The sequence below is a fragment of the Erithacus rubecula genome (genome assembly GCF_903797595.1).
Source record: "Erithacus rubecula genome assembly, chromosome: 5".
In the NCBI taxonomy this organism is placed as follows: Eukaryota; Metazoa; Chordata; class Aves; order Passeriformes; family Muscicapidae; genus Erithacus; species Erithacus rubecula.
The window spans coordinates 22,245,074-22,267,509 of NC_136687.1; the positions used below are offsets into that span (position 1 = coordinate 22,245,074).

At 34.1% G+C, this 22,436-nt stretch overlaps 1 protein-coding gene across 5 annotated transcripts in view; it reads right to left on the bottom strand.

The window, feature by feature from the left end:
- Nucleotides 1-22,436, bottom strand: part of ATP8A1 (ATPase phospholipid transporting 8A1) — a 98,757-nt gene that overhangs the window by 45,341 nt on the left and 30,980 nt on the right. For all 5 annotated transcript variants that reach the window (XM_079306883.1, XM_079306882.1, XM_079306884.1 and 2 more), the window contains 10 exons: nucleotides 20,611-20,699; nucleotides 17,375-17,447; nucleotides 16,483-16,588; nucleotides 15,168-15,250; nucleotides 14,940-14,989; nucleotides 9,509-9,578; nucleotides 8,431-8,515; nucleotides 4,854-4,993; nucleotides 2,863-3,001; nucleotides 1,591-1,655 (listed from right to left, as the gene is read on the bottom strand). In XM_079306883.1, coding sequence (XP_079163009.1) covers nucleotides 1,591-1,655; nucleotides 2,863-3,001; nucleotides 4,854-4,993; nucleotides 8,431-8,515; nucleotides 9,509-9,578; nucleotides 14,940-14,989; nucleotides 15,168-15,250; nucleotides 16,483-16,588; nucleotides 17,375-17,447; nucleotides 20,611-20,699 — 900 coding nt within the window. The remainder of the gene's footprint in view (nucleotides 1-1,590; nucleotides 1,656-2,862; nucleotides 3,002-4,853; nucleotides 4,994-8,430; nucleotides 8,516-9,508; nucleotides 9,579-14,939; nucleotides 14,990-15,167; nucleotides 15,251-16,482; nucleotides 16,589-17,374; nucleotides 17,448-20,610; nucleotides 20,700-22,436) is intronic.

Genomic DNA, 22,436 nt, shown 5'->3' on the forward strand with positions numbered 1-22,436 from the left:
ATACTACATATTTAAACAAAAAACCTCACATCCCAAGACAAAACAAAACTCCAATAGTAAAACTGTCATAGAACTGTCATTAAAATTCCTTTGTGGGCATACTCCTTGTGCTGAAATCACATGCCTCAGATTAAAAGAAGCATTAAAATGTCCCTTATTAAGTATTTTTCATATTTCAATGAAATATTTTTCAATGAAACTGAATGATAATCAAGCTATTTTCTAATTCTAATTTAAATTCACAAATAAAAGAATAAGGCTACATTATGACATCTGTCTATGATTAACAGCACTATAGGGAAATTTAGCAGTCCATTAGATTAATACGAAGGCAAATAAAATCCAGTGCTCTTGTATACAACTATAAAAACTGACTAACAAAACCCACATTTTGCTTGTGATGCTAAGCTAAGATGTTCATGGGACTAGAGCCCCAAAACAAATACTTCTCCAAAGAGTTGAGATACCTTAATACTTTCAGTTCTATACCAGCTATTACCTATTGGGGACTGGGGAGGTGGGTGGGGTTGAGGTATTTTTCTTATAATTTCATGAAAAGGGGTATTTTTTCATATAAGGGAAGATCTTTTATTTTAGCATATTCTTTGTAAGCTCAGTTTACAGAGCTGGGATACACTCTGAACAAATGTATTTTCTTATTCTAAATTCCTCTGTTAGCTTAAGTTCCTACTGCATGCTTAAGTCGTAACAATGAACAAATTGATGAGGTATTTGTTTTGTAAAATCTTTTTTTTTTGCATGTCTTAGAGACAGGGGACTCTGCCTGTCCATAAAGTGATTAGATTTGAGCAAGCTATGTTTTAGGAGAAGCCACTGGTATGCAATGGACAAATACTATTATTTTAACAGCAAGGGGAAGAAGCATCCATTTAATGCCACTGTTCTAAGTGCAAGGTTACAGTGTTTTTCAGAAGAGTGTGCAGAGATTTGCAAGCATATTTGTTTGCATATACAAATTAAGCTGGCATAAGATATTTGCATCTCCATGCACTCTGAACTTTGGGCATGTAAGCAAAGGTTCTTTAAATCTACAATCTAGACACTCCAGGGTGAAATACAGAGTACAGTGCAGTTATCATTGCAGCTACTACCTTTTATTCTTAAACAACATTTATATAAATTTACTATAAAAAGAAATTGATTGATAGATATTTATTGAACTTTTGAATCATCACACTAGAAGTGGTTCATTTGTAATGCTTGTATAATGTGAAGCTCCTGGCTTTGAGCCTGTAGGGATGAAATCTACTACATGGAATTCATTTACTCATAGTTGTGAAGTTCCTTTGTGTAGTAGCTATGCTGTGATTTCAGAAGGTGTGGACTGTTTTCCAGTTATTCAGTAACATTCTGTCACTAAGACCATATAGTCTTCCAAGCATGGAATATTAAGAAAGCAAACCCCCAAAACAAACACAAACAACATCCCCCTAAACCATGGTTCTGGCAGAGTTTGTCAAGATAAGCACACTCCAAATTAATTTTTACACCACCTTTACCATGATGTCTGGATATCTGAAGCAATAAAATAATATATCATTAACTGAGAACTTGGAAGATTTTACTTACGTCAAGAGAGCCTTCATTTATAACAATTAGTCCCATGTTCTTTCTCAAAAGTTTACAAGAGTGACCTGTTAGAAAAGATTTTGCTTTTAAAAATCAGTTTCACAAAATCCCTTATAATATAACAAGGCATTATTTTTCCTGTAAGACAACTACCGAGAGAATTAAAATTAATATTTCCCTACCTGAAATAAATGATAAAAAAAAAATTCTACTGCATTTTATAAAAGCATATACAGGCACTAAGACAGAATAGTTAGAACTTCCCATGCTGCAACTTGCAACTATTCTGCCTTATTCAGCAGTGCTTTAAAGAGAGTTGCAGAAAACAACAAATAAATCTCCCTGAGCACTGTAAATTTTCAGAATTCAACTTGTATTTCCTTCAAAATTTGCATATATACCTTTTCATTCTTTTATTTTATACTTTGATGCATTAAAAAGGATACATCTTCTGTGCTAATGATGTAGGCTGCTTGGTCAAAAATATTTACCACCCTCCTTAATAAGTGGAAATATTGGTATTATGTGTATGTAATTTGCCTCAGACCTGAAGGTATTAAGGAAAATAACCTTAGATCAACTGTATCATGTGCATGTGGAGAGTTCTTTAAGAGTAAAAATAATAACATCCTATAAAAAGGATCTGTATAACTAAAGTAAGGCTTTATTTTGGACATGTATCTACACTGCAGCTGTAAGTACTGATAAAGTCACATGCAAAGAATATAATATATATATATATAAAATAAAAGCAGCATTCATGTATAACTATTTAAAGATACAGATTTATCATTGTTGAAATTAGTCTTTTTTTTTTGCCATCCTTCATAATAATAGAAAAGAGTAAAAAGAAACCTTTGTTAAAAGGTTATAGTAATTTACTTCACCTTTCTTGTAAATAAGGAAAAACAGAGAAGGGAAACTAAGAATACTTACATTCTCTTAATATTATTTCCTCTTACTGTCAAAAGCCAATGTATTCTTTTTAATTAATTTCATATGCTATGAGAAAGTACAATTTGCTATTTTTCTGCCTCCTGTCTAATGTAACATTTTATTGCTCTTAGTATTTTAAAAAAGGCAGAATCCACTATTTCCTACTCTCCCCCTATCACTGACTAAAAAAATAAGTTCACATTCAAATTCTGGAGTGACATATAATATTGTTATTATTTACAAGACAACTTTCCATTCTGAAAGAAATTTTACTCCATCAACTGCTATAATTTTTAAACCTGTAACAAAGACATCATATAAATGCAAATATAATACCAATATTAATGGCAGTCTCTTGTTTGTCTCCAGTAAGTATCCAAATTTTTATGTCTGCTTTCATGAGTGTCTCTATGGTTTCAGGCACTTTGTCTTGCAATTTATCTTCAATTGCTGTTGCTCCAAGCAGCTGAAGATTCTGTGAATATAAAATATTTCATACATATAGGATTTTTGGTTTAAATTCAATTTCAATGTTCAATTTATCTTACTTAACTCTGTATTTACAAGACTAATGCTCTCTAAACTCACTAATCAGATTTGATATCCACAAATAAAGTACTTCCACTTTATTTCATGAGCTTTAACTTTGATATCTGTGTGGCTTGACAAAACTGCACAGTGTGACCACTCAAACTTCAATCAATTATTCATTCAGTAGCTCAGCAGTCCAGCAACAGCTACCTTTTCCTGAGGAGTACCTCTCTGATTTGAGGCTTCAGGAGTGCTAACACTACACCTTTTCTCTTTTAATGATTTCTCTTCACTTTGTAAAAAAAATCCGAAATACCCTTAGTACTTCTGTTTTATTTTAGCTTCCTATGGAGCAAATCTACACACTTTTTGTGAATACAGACATTTTTGTATCTTCTATACCTTAAAAACTAGCTAATGTTAAAGACACCATTATACATCTAAAACTGTGCAATCCTGGTAGCAGCATGGTCTGCATATTGAAGCCTAAGGAAGTACTTGTGCAGCTTACATGCAAACTTGTAAAGGTAGCAGGGTTGTCATCACATTAAAAAATAACATTGTTTCAAGACTGTTTTGTCATATCCAGATAAACTGCTAAGCAATGTTCATTAGTGACTGAAGCTATACACCCTCACTCTTCTTTTTCTTTAATTAAACACCACAGATTCATGAGGGTATGAATTTAAAGCAGTTTCATTAATATAGTATCTCTTACGCTTTCCACTCTTCCAGGGGAAAAAACCCAAAAATAACTGCCCCAAAATGTAAGTATCAAAACTTCAAACACTATTATATCATGCATTCCATTTTCTTATAAATTTAATAGTCATGGGACCTTTTTTTGTTGAGGCAGTGAAGTCTTAACCTCAAGCTTGGGCTACTCCAGAAGTTGCCAGAAAAGTAAGGCTCTACCCTTGTGATGCTGAATCTGGGTACAAGCTCACTTTATGGGCCTTCAGTAAAATAGAGGCTGATAAAGTGGAGCAAGCCCAACAGAGGGACACCAAACAGCTTAGAGCCCAGAGCATGTTATATTAAGAGCACCTGAAGAAGTAGGATGAGTTTAACAAGGGAAAAAAATAAGACTAAGGGGGAGATTCCTTCTGCTAATTGAAGCTTGCAGAGCAGCCATCCCTCTCCAAAATACATGCTGCACAGCTAAAGAACAAGAGGCATCAGTCATATTCTGCAGCAATAAAAATTTAATTGAGAAGAAGGAGAAAAGACTGAGTTTAGCATAAAAAAATTTACCTGCTGCAGCTGGGAAAATTCCTTCCTTGTGGATACTCATAACTTCATCAAAGTGTTGGGGAAGCAAAACTAGCCCTGCTCTAGCAGGGATTTGTGTCTACATGAGCTCCTGAAGCCTCTTTCAATCTTGACTACTCCACTGTTCCAAGATCATTATATAATGAAGCAGATGTTGTTTATCTGTTATTACAGTTTTTTACACACTAGAAGAACTCTGGAAAAAAGCTTTCCAGTGGTACAAGCCATAATTTACACTTTCCAGCAAGGTAGATACTTGCAACAAAACTTTGTCAAATTAATCGATTAATTTTTTATTTATTGATTATTTAAACTGCAAGGACTACACAACACATCTGTCAGTATATTGCTAGATTTTTTTTTTTTTTCTATCTAGGCATTATTTCTCTGTAGTGATTCACTTTTCATGGTATAGAAAATAAGGACAATAATTAAGAACCTGCTCTTCTGCTCATCCCTCTGCCCATCCCATCCATTCCCCCAAGCAACCCAAACCCCAGAAAGCTACATCAAGCTGCACGTACTTTTTCAATTAGTTCATAGCTCTCCTCAAGTTTGAGTACTCTGTTTTGTATAGCTGTAGAAGCACGGTGATAGACATCTAACCATTCTTGATAATCACTTTCTGAAATCTCAGCCACAGCAAAACACAGAGTTCTTAAGCCTAGAGAGAAAGCAGATAATGATTCAGTATGTGTCTGTAAAGAGTACCAAAGCTGAAATTATTCAGTATTTTATGTATGCCTATGCCTGATTTTCAAACTGCTGCTGCACATCTTGAAGAACTTTTAAAATATACATAAAGTAAAAATGAACTATAAATAGAAATTTATTCAACAGAGTAACAAAGAAGCTGAATGCAATTCAGGTGATATATTTCACTGGAAGAAAATAATAAATTTTTATGTAAGAATTGACCTAGTTTAAACTGTAAAAAAGTCATGAAGAAATCCAAACACTTGCTGAACAAGTATGTACATTGAAACATTAAAACTGTAAAACTGAATTGTATTTCTGAGAAAAGTATTTATAAGCTTAAATGTTGCTATGCTGGAAAGAAGTTAAAATATATCAGTATAATGTTACAACTGGCCTCTTCACCCCTCCTCAATATCCTTAGGAAATTTTAGTTTGCCAGAAGCCAACTTTGAATTCCCTGCATTTAACTTTGCCATCTCACAGGTTGTTTCAGCTTTCCAAATTCTTAAAATAAAATCACTATGTACCATTTGGCAATTTTACTTACCAACCTTTGAGCTGGTTGATATTATTAACAGATTTTTTCCTTCAGTAGAAATCTGAATTAAGCATTACAGCAAGAATTTGAGACTACATATTTTAAGAAATATCTATTTTTTGACAACACACATTTTACACTCAATTTAAGTAGCTAGGTGTGAATTTTCTAACAGCTCATTTTCACATATTACCAGGTTTCTAGAGAATGAAGTTGACAGAACTCTTTATATACCAGCCACAGTTTGCAGGCCAGTAGATTTAGAAGGGGGGCAGGCAGGATTAATGTGGTTACCCTTTGGTCACTTGCCCACTCTGCTCTAGGAGACAAACAGCACCACAACCAGAGATGTTTAAACTTAATTTGTTCACAGGTTTCTAGAACATACAGCTCAGCACCAGTGGCAATTTTGAAATTATAAGAGGTTGGGCATGAAATAATACATGTGTCTTAGATGTAAGATTAGTTTAGTATCTCCAGGATAAAAACCATGTGCAATGTGGATAGTCTGACAACTAAACAGCATTAGGAACATGAGTCTCACCATCTAGACTCAGAAGAATAAACTCAAGGCTGCCAGCTCAACGGATTTTTTTTTCTCTGCATAATAAGGATATGCTAACAAGCTCCAAAGCAATGAATAATATAGGTGAAGGGGAGGAAAAGAATCTATGTCTGACTAAGAGTGATACTATTTCTACAACGCTTTCAACATATTTTCTGCAGACAATAAAATGAAGAAAAGAAATCCAAATGTATGGAATGTCAGCAAATAGTTTTTTCAAGGTATTTGCTTTCTCTTTTTCAATTGCTGCCTAACCATTAAAAAGAAATAAATTAATATGCTTCTTTTCTTTGTGATTTAAAATGTGGAAAACAAAATATCATTAAGCCTGAGTCTTAACAGACTGGAACAAAACAGGAAAATTACACAGGATTTTTCTATTTATCCAAGCAGGCATTAACACTCAAACTTAATGAACGCTTACATATAAATGCCAGCCATGCTAACCACTTCATTTTTGAACAACACACCAAGAGAAGGCAGCAAATGCCAAGGACATACTGTCCTGCCACATGAAAGGATACTCATGAGAAACTTTGCAACACAGTTGGCTGCAGTTTAAATCTGAAGTAAAAATAAATACCAATTTTTTAATCGATTCCAGAGAGATGTAATTTTTTGTTAAAGATTGAATTTTATGCTTTTTAAAATATTAGAAATTCACTCTTCTGAACAGTAGATCTTTTAATTTGTTGAAAAGAAGGATACAAAAAATAGTTGAACAAACTTTTTAATCCTTTCATATATATAGTGGTTCTAAAGACAGGTGGAATTTTTCACTTTTTATGTTGATTTATGTAGTGTAACCTGATTCCTAAGCAGTTGTACTACTGAGTAATGAGAATGGCAGTTAACTACTGGATTGAAATTTTCACATCAATTCGCACAGGACAGCAGACAGTGATCTAATTTTGCCTTTTCTGTAACCAAACATATACCTTATAACCCAAACTAACTTCACACCAAGTAATTTCTTGACTAATTCTGGTTAAGTCTTTCTAGAACCCCAGTGTATATCTGAGGTTTTGTGCTGTACCATCAGCCAAATTTGTTTGGGCATAGTTCTGCTTTCAACTTCATTGCATAACTTATTCTAATTTTATTACTTTAAGATTCTTTGAGAGTAACCAAATGGTTCCTGCAGAGATCTTGATATGAAAAACTAACAAAAGAGTTTCTTCTGCTATCACAGATAGAACCAAGAGACAGAAGCTGCTTAATACACTGGTCAAAACTCTAAATTCCACGATAAACCAAAAGACAAAAACTGGAGAAGTCATATGCATGAGAGAAAAATTACCTTTCATGATAACAACAATATCTGACCAGAGATCAGTTAACAAAATATAAGCATTGTTTTCTAGTTTGCTTTTGAGTGTAAGTTTATTTCTTAAGACACATTAAAGATAATTTTCATGTTCTAGTAGCAGTGTATTAGAAAAACAAAGAGGTAAAAACTCTGCAGGTCAGATTCCCACAACTTTAATAATTTTGCTTCTAACTCCTGTCTACCAACTCTGATAAATTGTAACACTATGATACTGCACAGAACAGCAATTATCATTTCCTGAGATGCTAAGGGGGTATGGCATTGAATATCTAGGAACTGTGCAGAAACCTTTCCACAGCCTGCTTTTCTCATCACATCTGCACTGTGAAATCCACTATAATTAAATAACTAACTGGCTGCTTGTATCAATCACCCTAATTTCACAGTCTTTTAAATTTTACTTACTATTCCTACTTCACAAACCCCCACAGAGAGGTTCCCCACCTTGAGCAACTGTTTTGTAAAGGTGATTATTAAAACTGCAGACACCAAAACAAACCATATAGATGCTGGCAATTCCCCTTATTGGGACTGGTGCCAGAAACAATACAGCTAAAAGTTACCTTAAGAGCACTACACTAATAATTTCCACCCATCTTTACTTTGGCTACTTCTTCCTGTGTGCCATCCCTACAGCATTCAGTGGGTATGGGACATGAAAGCAACCATGGGAAATGAGATCTTCACAGAAACAATGTGCTATGTGTTTGCTCTCTGGAAAAATATGTTTTGGTTAAAAGATTCTACTGTGTACTCTGTGGGTGTGTGGGTTGCTTTTTAGGGTTTTTTTAAGCATGAAGTTATTACTGAATTTCTTAGGAAAAGGAAGACTTTTCTTAAACAGACATTGCTAAAACATAATTTTCAAACTTAACATGAGTGAAACACTACAAGACAAAACTGAAAAACTGGAAAGTTGAACAGTAACTGAATTTTGTATTTATTTTTATACTGAAAAATATCACCAACCTTCTGTAGCAAACTGCTCTAGATGTTTTAAGGTGATTTCTTTGTATTTTGAATTTTCAGCAAGACGGTCATAAATTACAGTATCCTACAAAACAAATAAATACAGTTCAAACCCTTTGATAGAAAAAATGATTAATTTTTTTTGGTAGAAAATACAAATCATGTAGGAAAATGCCAGAAAAACATAATTGCATTATTTAAGCATCAAAAATTAATAGACATAATCTTATTTCAGAAGTTTAACAGTCATTCTAATCCTCAGATTTTCTAATCTTACAAATTCTGATATAATGCAGTTTTTTCTTCTACATTTTTGATGTTATTTCCCCTTATTTTGAAAAGTGCCAAAATGTTGTCTTCCTCTTTTAATATTACGCCCACAAAGTAAAATTAGTGCTTCATAACTGCAATTCTCAGATGTTTTGCAGCCAGCTTAATACACAGAATATTAACAGCAGTTTTTCTTTCCTTCACTTGAGATGATAAAAAATGGACATTTATATTCAACAAACTTCCTTTTCTCAAACCATTCTGGAACTGGATTTCATCTCCTTCCCTCTCAAACTTGACTTGATATACAGACCCAGAACTACTGAGCAAGTCTACCATTCCCATATGCATTGTAATAAGGATACCTTCCCACAGGTCCTGCTTTTGGGAAAATTCACTTCTGTGTAATATCAAAGGCTGGTTGAAACTCCCATCTAGTCAGTTCTGCCAGTATACTATCTCTATCTAGTGATCCATGCCCAGCTACTCCAGCAAGTTATTTTCATCCATTTTCTTGGAATACAGAAGGAGGCAATTAATGGGAAGCATAAATGTCTTAGTCCAGTACAAAGAGTGGGATGAACAGGTCTGTCATAGCTTCAGAGGCAGTTACTAAATAAAGACATTAACTAGTTCACGACATAGAACAGCTACATAGCAAAACAATGTAAATTGGAACAGGTGCATCAACATCCCTTCCCCATCATTTTCAATGTTCTGACTGCAGTTGTTACAATCTTTGCTTTCATGTTTGTATTCTTTGCATGTAGCATGTATTCTTTGTTACAGTGAAAACAATAAAACTCACAGCTCCTTTGCAGTAGAGTCTTAACTTCCCTGATGGTGTACGAACTATCACTGACATTCTCTTCCTAGTGCTGAAAGAGAAAGAAATTCCCTATATAAGGTGGTTCATAAATACAAGCATTTAACTATATTTTACCTAATAACATCAATATATACCTTATATTACACATAGGATAAAAAGTCAGTGCTATCTATTCTGAATTATGCTCTCAGCTGACTGGGAAAATGAATGCTGTTTTTCTATGCATTCTTCTGCAAACCTTTTTCTCATCAAAATGATATTAAGAATTTTCACCTTCATCTAAATACTGTCTACTGATGACAAAAAATCACCTTAAAGCACAAACCACTTCCATCAATATCATAAAGAGGTAGATTATCATGGACTGTTTCAGTTTTTTCTTCCTTCCCAGCCAGCCAGAGTCACTCATACATTGTACTGTCCTGCAACCTCATTACTGTTATCCCAGAGTTTCTTTTATCACACAAAGTTTTCAGTATGCTACGAACTGGAAAGAGGCTGGATTAATTTTAACTGCTCTCTGGCTCTCAATTGTAAATAAAATCCAAGTTATTTTTTCTTTTTGTCCTCATAACTGAGGTAGAAATTGGAAGAAAGCATGGAGAAGACTGTCACGGTCTGCTTTCTGTCTTCCTCCCTTTGAGGTTTGCCAACAAGCATTCTTTAGGTGCAAGATCATGTCCTGTCAAGATATGTATTTATATCATAAGTCTTTCAAATTTCAACTTTATAAATAAATCTAGAGAAACTATTCAGGGAACAAAATATTTCTCATACAACAGTTCACAGTAAAACAGAGATGGAAATAAATGGTCTTTTAACAATTTTGGTTCCTGTTGGAACTGGATCCCATTTATACATCATCAAAGAGCATTACTGTATGAAGGGTTCCTGAAGTTCAGACTGCCATGGAAAACATCCTGTAAATGGAAAGTGGGCATAGGTGAAGGGAAGAAATCTATAATTATAGGTGAAGTAATGGGCTGAAGAGTATCATCAGATGAACATTTTCTGATCTCACCTGGGTGTGCATTTTGCTTCAAGTAAAAATTTCTGAACAGCAATATTAAATTATATTCTTACCATGGATATTGCATAAAAGTGCATACAGAGCCATTAACTACTGCAACTTCTCCATGTCACCTTTAAACCTCAGATAAGTAGAATTCCAAAAATTTTAACGAGTATCCAGCTGGGAATCTACTTAGACAACACTAGAGAAATTAGGATCATTTAAACTACAGATGCCTAAAATAAAAGCAAGTCTCAGATCCACATTGATTCTGGCCAGGACTATCTAGCCTACTGCTACTTGAATTCATTAGACTTGCCTGAAGAATGCTCAATTCAGAAATAGTGGAGGAATTAGTAGGTTAGGGGGTGTACAAACAATAATTTGATATATTTGCTTTTTACAGGTAAAAACTCAGCAGTTTTGTACCTGCAAAACCAGACAAAACCAGAAGATTGTAACCTTGAAGTCTTTAATGGAGCTGCATATTATTCTACAGAAGATGTACCAAAGAATAACCAGTAGCATTCTGGAACTTTAGTTATACAAACAAGATATTGAATCTTGACTGACATACACTTTCTTAGTAAAACTGCAATAAAGCTAATGACCAAGAATTACTGCCAAGGACTTCTAACTTTTTATGAGGCTTTTTATGGCAGTGGCAGTTTTATGCCCTTTTCCTGGTGAACTACAGTAAACCACTAAATTGTACTGCTACAAATAACTGTCAGTGTGAGACCACTGTTTTGTTCTGCTTGTTCTCTGTAGAAGTGATATGAGCAGCCATAAAGATGACCTAGTCACAACAGGAAAAATACTGAACAGAAGATGTTTGCTGAAATAGTGACAAAGAAAATGCCTGCAAACCTAGAAATTGGAGACATCCTGAGATACCATCAATATGCACAAAAAACCCCACCCTAACTAGAACTGGAAATGGAAGAAATTATCATAGGAAATTAGGGATTGTCAAAAATCTGGAAAAATAAAAATTAGTCTGGGAGAAAAGAACACACCATCATCTACTGGCTGCCCCAAGTGAAATACAAAACCTAGCAGCATCTACTGACTGCTGAATGTGGTGGTGTCCTGCATTCCCTTTATCTGTGCCCTACACAAATGACTTACTTGTACCCAACACAGAGCCTCTCTAAGAGCCAGTCCCAAGCAAATCATCCTCAGGGTTTGTTTGTATCTATTCCTTTGCTATCAGTAATTTTTAATAATCTGTAATAGAAAAAAAAAAGTAGGAACAAAAGCCCCCATATCCTTGTGTGCTATGGAATCCTACAAACCCACTGTTGTAATTTCCATGTACCTGCAGGCTGGGTAACCTCTTGGGCTGTTACAAAGAGGCAGAATAGGTGGCAATTCCCACAATGAGATTATAAATAAACAGAAGTATCTTAAAGGGGTAGAAATAATTCCCTCAGTCACAAGATTTGTCACTTCCAGAAGCAGCTCTTGATAGGTCCAGTTGCTTCTACAATCTAACTTAAGATTAAAAAACCACAGAAAACAACACCACCACAGAGGTTTTGGTACCTCCTCCGTCAGTCACACATTGTTTTTTTTAACTTTTAGAAGTATCAGGTCTTCAGTCACAAAATCAGTATATTCTGGAGGTCTCTGAATGATTGAGAGGAGGTATGGCCTCAAATGAGACACCTTCTGTTTGCTCAGTACAACAACCAAAACAATGTGGATTATTCATTAAACCAAGCACATAGGAGAGACTGATCAAGGTATGAATTACAGACAAATATGTTGGCATTGTAAGCCAAAAATATAGGAATTCAGACAAGAAGCTTTAAATAACCATCACAATGATTTCTAGGCTATGGAGGTATTATATCAATAGATAGTACACACTCCAGATATTGAGATATTATTACTCCATATGTACTCAATACTTGCCAGTGAAATTAACTCTGGTGCTAAAAATGCAATTCTTTCCTATAGGAAAACAAGCAGATACAAATCAAAACCCCATTCAGTAGCATTGCTAGACATGTTGGTGCAAGGACTGATGTGCAATTTGTGCACCCATAGTGGACATTGCTTATCCTTAATGACACAAGGAACCACACAGTCAAAAATCTTGCTCAGCTTTGAAACTGGCCCTGGTGAAAAGACAGTGCATGTAGTTGGCATAGGGATTAAACCAAATATAAGACTCTTTACACTTCTGGATCTCTGACACAGTGCCTTGCTTTTCCCTGCCCTGCAGACACATATCCTAGGATCTGCTCTGCAGTTTTTCCATTACAGCACCAGGTGACAGAATACAAATACAGGGACAAGACTGCACGATTCCTTCCCCACCAGTACAGGGGGGCCTGAACAGCAGAGAATGTGAACAACCCTTAACTTCCTAGAACTAAAGGTACCACAGCAGTTGTGGCATCTAAGCAGACTTTCTACTGGAGGCTACATAAACTCAGCACAAGTTATTAAGGCACTATTTGCTAATTTTAAAATTATCAATATAGTACTTTCAGTATGCTTTAAATATGCTCACCTGCCAGTTAGACTGACAGTTGCTTCCTTGCTATGAACAAACTATAATTACTATATTGTATAAATTTACTTCTCTTTTCACAGGCACAAGTGTAATCACTGAAAAAAAAGAATACCAGAAGTGACAAGTCTACCAAGTATTCCTGCAAGTTTTACTTCTGTAACATGCTTCTATGGAGGACTGCCCTATCAAATTTTGACACTGATGTACTCCACTTGCAGAAGAGTCTTCATCTAGCCCGTACTGGAAAGTGGCAAGGAATTAATTTGCATTTTTTCTGAGAAAAATCTGGAACACCTGCAAACTCTTAACTCAACAGTTTATTCAAAATTTCAGTTTATTCAGATTACTCCTCTGAAGGCACATGCTCCCACCCATACAAATAGTGTTGTTATGGAGCCAAAATTTTCTCTGGCTGTTGTACACGGGTGACCTCTAGTGCTTCCAACAAGTCAATTCCAAGCACAGCTAAATATTGCAGAATAAGAACAAAAACACCTATAACAACTGAATACTTAATAAAATTCTGGGATCAGTATCCACCAAAAAACTTACACCACCAAAGGTTCAGAGTTACAAGTGATTCTCCCACCTCCATAAAGTATAACTGTTCGAATTACAATTTTAGACTTACGTAGAATTTTAAAAAAATTCCATGAAATCAAGACAAAGATCAAAACCAGAAACAAAGTAGCAGTCTTTCACTGCTACTCCAGAAACACAGTATGGACTTTCACAGAAGTCAAATTAACAGCAATGCACTTTGCACTACATATTTGCTAACTCACAAGAAAATAAAATGGAAGCAATGCCTGCTAAAAAAATGAAACCATGACGTAAATATAGAAAATTTACGTGTTGTCCTCTACAATATATAAAACAGACATTAATTGCAAATAGACATTAAAAAACATTCAAAATTACAAAAATTACTTTCTGTTGCATCTTTCATGGTTTCATATTAGTACTGCTATTAATATAACTACAGCCAACTACTCTGATTTCACACAACTTATACAACTTCAGTCTGTTTCTCATGCACTGGACTGCTTTATTTTGTTTTGTTTTTAGCTAAGCTCAAGGGAAATATATGACAGGAAGGAAAACAACAAGTACTTTTCACAGGCACAATAATGAGTAATCATTTTAAGAAAAAAGGGAACTTCCTCTACATGCAAATCTCTTCCTTATCCTGTGCCAAAGTAAGCAATAGACCTACACAAACATCTCCACAGACAGCATACACAGATACAATATAAACAGCTCTACATAAGAATTGAAACTGCACCCATAGTTCTTATGGATACATTTATAACTCCAAGAACTATAACACAAAATTTTTACTGAAAGCAAAAGATATGATAAACTCATATCCCAAGTAAACCAACTGGTCAACACTGTAGTGATGCTGCTCAGAAGATGATGAGTCTCAGTCTAGAGTATTCAAACAAGTCATAATTCTACAAGTGTATTCAAGGTCAAATGCAAAATTTTTTTAACAGTCACAATATATACAACGACTTTTTAATAAGTCATATAGTTCCAGGGCTTCAGAAATACATTTAGAAGTTTAAGTACTTTCCTACATTATTTTTCACAGATTTTTAGAAAGTTTTGAGATCAAAGGTGTTTTTAATTTTTGAGCAAAGGCAAAAGTGAAAACTATTAGTCACAATGTAGACAATGAGAAAAACAAAGCCTCTGAAAATGTTTTACAATAAACCAGGAGGTACAATCTTAATCAGGTACTCTGTCACAGATATAAGCTACACAACTGCATACTTTACCTCTAGAAATACAAAAAATGCAAGCATTTTTATCCATGAGAGAAGTGTCTAAGTATTTTCATAAAAAGACACAAAATAAAAATTTACCTTGTAAATTCCAAGACATTTAGCAGTTCATATCGCTCTTCCTGTCCCAACTGAAGAATAAAAAAACCAAAAACAAAAGGGTAAGAATTAAAAAAAAATCTGAAGCAAAAGAACCAAAACCAACCAGCAACATGTCAATAGAAAAGTATCATAATGCAGTTATTTAGATTATTTTAACTAAAGCAGAAGCAAATACAGTAAATTATAATGTTACTCCAGTGTACTTACAGACTCAATGATTACTGAGTCAGGTGTCCTTCCAGTGAATACAAAACGAAGATTCCTGGCTGCTCTGACCAGTGCTCCTTCATCTGCAGCAAGTTAAATAGTTATTTAACAAATGTACTAGAAAACTGTTAATCATGATTTAATCAACATAGTCCACACTTTTCTACCTTTCACTTCCTGTTTCCTTTATGGATTTTAAAATTATATCTTGGGCTGAAACAAACTCTGTATTTCTCCTGTGAAAAATGATGAAATAAGTTTGAAGCTCAGAGAAAATAAACCCTGAAAGAAACACACCTCTTAGCTCAGTAATGGGAGCACCCTCTTCAAAACACCGAAGTAAGCATCTTCCTCAGTAGATCACTGGACAATGTACAATGCATTTTGTTGAATTTCTGGTTTGGAAGAGAAGAGTAACCACTCTTCTCATTTGTGTCATTTGTGTAAATAACACATAACTTCAACATCAACCTTCAGGAAACTAGCAATCACGTCTCCAAAAGTCATCACTTCTCTCCAGGTGGCTCAGGATGTCAGAAAGGAGTTTGCCTGCACTGCCATGACCTAATTAACTTTATTTAGGGCACTACCTCTGCCCTTGTCTTTCAGCTGTTGAAGGACAGGATTCAGAGAGCCACCTAGAAGCTACCAATATAGCTTAGTGAATAACCTACCAATATAGGAGCCAAGGAATAATCTCTGCACTTCAGGTAATTCTTCCCATCATAAATTGTAACACATTAGCTCAGCAGAGCTGAGCATATTTTAATCATTCTGCCTTGCTTCATCATTTCCTGAAATCAAAAGTCATCTATGAACCACAACAGGCTTGAAACAGACCTTTTGCACTATAACCCTTTCTTAATCCTTAACAGAATTTATCACAAATTGTCTCCTATTAAAAACATTTCTGTTTTGACACAGTCTTCTCTGTTTTAAATTAGAATCATGGTTACTGAGTACAGAATATGCTTATAGAATAAGTAAGGACATAAATTTATCTCCTGATTTGATTTTTATTTACTTCTGAACACTTCCTTTGGAATTCCACAGCAATCTGACAACACCTTAGTAGTGCTGTATGGTAACTGATTTTTTGCCCTTACATAATCCAGGGGACATTCAACTGTATCTTCTAACAAAAATTTAAAAAGTTGAAATCCTTTTTTACAAAGCTGATTTTAGCTAATACCAATTATCTTTTCAGGGATAAGTTTGTTTTTTCTTTCAATTTTGGAAGCTTCTTCAAAAACAACTGAATAAAATTTGGTGGTTGAGCTGATAGAGCATGTTCACTCAGTTATTTGAGTCTCACCTGGAGATGCTGCTTGATATATAATTTTATCACCTTCTCTTTCTGGAACTGCTGTATGACACACTGCCATCATTGTCAAGAACTCACATATTATAGCTGCAGTTGGCTAAGGAAAAAAAAAGAGGTCAGAGTGTGATCAATAATTTAAGCAATAAATAACCAAAATATAATAATAGATATAGACAAATAGCAGCCCAAAAAATTAATGAAAGGTACCTCTCTTCTTTAAAGACTATCTGGACACTAATTTTAGCATGCAGGATAACTTCTTTCTGCTGTGCTTACATACTGGTTATGTAAATAGAATTTAGTGGCATCTGCTACCATAACTATCAAAATTAGATAACCAGAAACATAGAACAGTCTAAACAACAATTTTCAGAGTAGGAAAGTATGAATGATGTATTGAAAGAATTTTACTTTATTCACAGAAGTCTCTTTGGATATTGTCTTTTTTACTAAAAAATAATTTCTCTTACTTCTCTCTAGTACTGCAGTTGACAACTTTTTGAGAACCTTTAGAAAGATGTAGCAACAAAAATCACATGGAATGTGTTACAAGAGCAGACTGCTTTTAAAGAAGATGTACAGATTAATATATCAGGCACAGATAATACATCTGATAAAACACCCAGAGAAAGAAGAACACAAGACTACTTCAAACTCATAACATCTGAGCCATAGTATCAAAATAAGAAAAGGAGGAGAGAAAAAAAGGGTTGGATCTAATTAACATACATCAGCAACAATTACAACACTATTCATGAGGCCATGCTGATTTTGTATAAATACACAATTTATTTATTTTCCCTCAAAGGACATACTCTTTTGAATCACTGGAAGCAATGGTTTCATCTCACAAAACAATGGTAATTGTTCCTATATAACTTACATGGTTGTTTTGAAGATTCTCCAGTAATGATACATCACTGAATGTTTTTTCTTCTCCATTTTGTGGGCCTTGCCTGGAAATAATTGAGTAAAAGAGATTATTTTTAGCCTCATTTTAACAATTTATATACAAATCATCCAAACACAAGTTTTGGGCTATAGCTGCTGCAATAAAGGCTGCAATCACATATTGTGAGAAAAAGAACTGAAAAGGTACTTGTTTCAGATTTTCAAAGTTTATTTAATTTAAAGAAACCTTGGTTTATATAAATACACTTAAATCCAACAAATCTGAATTCAGGTGAATGAAGGATGAAGGAAAAATATATCGACAATTTAAGAATAAGGCTTTCTGTCTTCTGATCTCTAGAATGAGATCAGAAAAAAAAATATGCCCAAAGAGAACACATTTCATCAAGAAATTAGCAGTTTTGGGATAGGTTTCTAAATGTTTGCAGAAAAGCAAGTCTAGTATCTGAAAGAAGTAAACAAACAAATTCAGACATCAGAGAAGTCTGCATGCAGAGGGATTGCTTTCTATTATTTATGATAAAAAAGGAACATTTGAAATTGACAGACAAAGAAGACATAATAACAATGGTGAAGTACAGACTTAGATGCAAGGAGGAGATGGTTCTGGAGAAAGAAAGTCATACACATCTTCCAAATTGCACAAATATTCTGGCTTAATGTGAGAGCTCAAAAATGCAGATACTTCTAGGAAGATTTGATACTGCACCTGACTAAAACTACAGTCTTAATATTACAGCTAAGTATTAAGACAATCTAGATGACTGAGTGAAACAAAACACTGCTGAAAAGTGAATCCAGTTGAAGGAATTTTTTATTCATTTACTTTTGGTCTTGCTTTGGATTACACAATCTTACAAAAGAATAAATACATTTAGTGATTTAAGTTGAAGAATAAGCCATATACATCAAAGGCAGTCCAAAAATTCTCTATGAAAACAAAAACTGAGCTGTTTTAGTCCTACAGTAACTACCATGGAGGAATACAAAATGCAGAACCTCCTCTGTACAGCCATGCAAGAACTACTTTTTCTAACTATAATTACAGTGAAAAATTTGAAGCATTCTTCTTCAGCAAGACTTCTTTTTAAAATGTAAAGTAAATAGATCTTGAAGTGCCAAATATTAACACCTTCAGAAACATTATGGTCAAAGCTTTAAGTTTTGTTTGTTTAAAGCTTTCTGATATATACTTTCCAGATTCTCAGTGCTAAAATACAAAATTATACTTGCAGGTGGAAGTTGTAACAAAGTAGAACACAATTCTTTCTAATACAAAAAAACCCAAAACACACGCCCCCCCAAAAAAAAACCCAACAACCAACCAAATCCCAAAAAATTGGGATTTAGTATATTAGTCATGTTAGGGCTAGAAATGCTGCTGACACAAATAGATTTTATTAATTGCAACAGATTTACGCACCAAGAAATTTCAAATGTCATATTTTATAGGTATTTCTAATACGTTCTCTGCCTATAAAAGGTTTGTGCTTTTATTCTTTTTTAAACAACTGTTCAGATAGCAGTTTTTCCATTTCAGATATGTTCATAAAGATATCTATGTGAGTTAGTCAAAACTAGTCTTTTTTCACTAATGGATTATGAGCAAGCATGCTTAATTTCATGTAAACACTGCATTGTTTTAAAGAACTTGTATGCAGTTAAGTACACATACATCTTTATAAACATTTTCCTTCTAGATCAAATGATGATATTCAGATAAGATTTTGGGGTGTGCATGTGTACTACATTTTATGTGTTCCAGGAGGAATTTTTCAGTGTTTGGTTTGTTTGGCTTTTTTCCTATCTAAACAGAAAATTATTAATTCTAATTTAGTAAAGATTTTTCCCTTCAAATGCTTTCAACAAAAGACGGCAACACATCTCAATTTTGTGTGCCATTACCTTGTTGTCACTTTCAACTAATAAAATAGTGAAAAAGACTGCAAATGGCATTTTTTTCTTTGATGTATCTGAGCTTACTTTGAATGGTATTGCAAATATTTAGTTTAAGAAAGTACAATGAAAAAGCACAGGGCTTCTTATAGATGACAACAGAAAGGAAGCCAAGACTTTTCTTTCCTGAAGTAACTGTTAAGACTTTAATGTTAGTTCCAAGTGTATTTGTGCTCTAATCTTAGTTCCAGTTAAGAACTATGTAGTTCTAATATTCTAAAGCTATCTGGAGGAAGTAAAATAGTAAAATAGCATTACATATTTTTCACTCAAATATGGATTTTTTTTTTCTAAAAATATTATTAATTATTACTATAGTAGCAAAATGTGATTAAAGTTACCATAGTACCAGATATGTAATTACAGACAAAACTTTCTCTCCAAAAAGTGATTTTGAATTGCACCAGGACTGTCAGTAGAATGACTGCACTACATTTCAGGGACCCAATTAGAGATTCTATTCCAGAGTACCAGAGTATTCTATGAGTATTCCAGAGTATTTCATGGCAACTTAATGAGACAGAATTTGGATGGCACAACTTTATGTAAGATGGCAGTTTGTGTGAAATCAATGCTGAAATAACTTCTGAGCAGCAAACTATCTCACATTTAGTTCCATCTCTAAATATATTGCTCAGTATTTTTAAGCCTGACTCTTCAAGAAAGAGCAGAAGCTAAATGACTTTCAGAGCTTACCAATCATCTGAAGGAACACTATAATCCTCAGGCTCAGGGCAATGGCTGCACAAGAAGCAAGGGAAAAATAGAATAGGGAGAAGAGAAAGAATCACAAGTGCTAAAAAATTGGATCAGGTGTTAAAAAAGTAGTTAGTTAATAAAACAAAATTACAAAAAAAAAAACCATTTTGCAACTATTTTGCTGGTGCCTAGATTGCAAAGCAGGTTGAAACAATATAGTCTTTCTATTGAGACTTCATAAACTATAACAAGTTTTTGCAAGTGTCTCTCAGGCTTTTGTTTGTAACAATATAAAATAGGTTAAACAATGGCAAAAACATGCATATTGAAGTTGCCTTACAGCAAGCAAGCCTGTGGTATTTTTGTTCCTCTTTGCAAAAAGAGATGTCATGACAGAAGTAATCCCGTCTCTTATAAGTAACATTTTATAGTCACAGGAAGCTGAGTTGTAGATATTTCCATGTATAAGTTTATTTTAACTACAGTATCAATGTATGGGTACATTTGGACAGGCAGAGGCACACAGATAAAGAAGTATATAAAAATACCTACCCATATGCAATTCCTGCTACTGTACACTTCTTAAACTGCATGACATTGCATGTCAGGGTACCCGTTTTGTCAGAAAATATGTATTTGACCTAAACAAATGATAGAATCCATTATACAGCAACATTCAGCAGTTAGTGACATATCCAGGACAATTCATGACTATCAACATATGAAGTTTTTTTACCTGTTCTGCAATTTTCACAGTTTACAGGAAAAAAGCCAACAACAAAAACAATACATAAACATGGCAGATGCACAGCCTTCATATTCTTTCCCAAAGAAAGCAATCAACTGAGATGTCAGGACACTTAGGTTTTCTTCAGTGCATGGTGGTGAATTTAACCATCCCTCACTCCACATTTTGTTGAAGCACAAGAAAGTAGTGAAAACCAATGATTTAGCCAGTAAAACACTAAATTTTGGACAGAAAGCAATATGATAAGAAAAGTATCTATATGCATTTCTAAACTGATCTTTTAAACATAGAAATATCTTCTTTAAGCCAAAATATCAATAAAAACACAACAGTCCAAAATGCCAAATTACAGGAAAAGTAGAAATACATTCCTTTCTACCTACTCAGATCTCCTATTTCTCTATCATTATAAACCCTTCTGTTCCAGAAACTACTAGGTAAAGCCTTTTAAATTTCAAAGCTGAAGTACATGAACCTGTAATATTTTTAAGGTTCTTTTTAAATCTAATCTTAAAAAAAGTAATCTGCGGTAATCTGAGGTAATCTGTGATGAACCAAAAGTTCTAGGAGTCACAGGTAAACTTAAATTAATTAAAATTTATTTCTAATTAAAAAAAATTAAGGACTCGTAATTAGGAATTAACTATGTTATACCTGGGACTAATAATGCTATGTATTAGTAAAATTGTTTCTGAGGAATTATGCCTTAGCCAAATCAGCTGCTAGAAGAAATCTTTCTGTGTCAGGTTTATGCAGCAAATTGTATTTTTTTTGTGTGTGCACACAAATAGGAAAGTGGGAACTGCAGCTAAGAAAATTCAACCTTTTTTCTCAACACCAAAGTTTTTTGCCTTTCTTTCCTGGGGGAAATCTCTTAAAAAAATCTCATGTACTTCAAAGAAGAAACCTACTCTTTTTAGTAGAGGCCTTTAATCTCCCTAGAAAAATCTGCTCAAATTAAGAATCTATCGAAAAAATTAAAGTGGAGATCCTAAGAAGCCTGACTAGCTTCTGATGGTGAAGGAGAATTTGATGAGAATCCTTAGAAATGAAGACAAAAGCTACTGAAGTCAAAAGGAAAGAATGTGTCTGGGAATGTGAATAACAAACTAACTGCAGAGATAGAAAAAACAGATATTGTAAAATGAAGCAGAAGGAAGCTAAGATCCAACAAAAACTCTTCCCCACTAGATGAGTTTGTACTCTCTCTCTAAGCCAGGAAAACAACAAAATTTTCTGCACATCCATGTTAAACCCAGCAGGTGAAGGCCCTGCACTCCTCCATGTAGAAGAGGCATAGAACATATTAACCAGTTTTTCCAAAAGGCACATCTCTTAAGTATTAGTTCCAAGGACTGCTTTGCTATATGGCTAAAACCAATATATTACTTATTGGTTTTGAAAAGCTAGAGACAACTTACACAGTCTCATGCAATAAAGAAAAGAATTAGTTATGAAAACTTCTAGGTTAGGAAATGCAAGAACATGCACACTTGTGTCCATAACACAATTCAATTAAATGAGCATGTAATTTATTTCTTGTCCATAGCAAGAGTTGCTCACCACCAGTGTACCAGACAGGTTAGCATGTTTTTAAAGCCAGACTGCAAATACAATTGAGTGAAAGAGC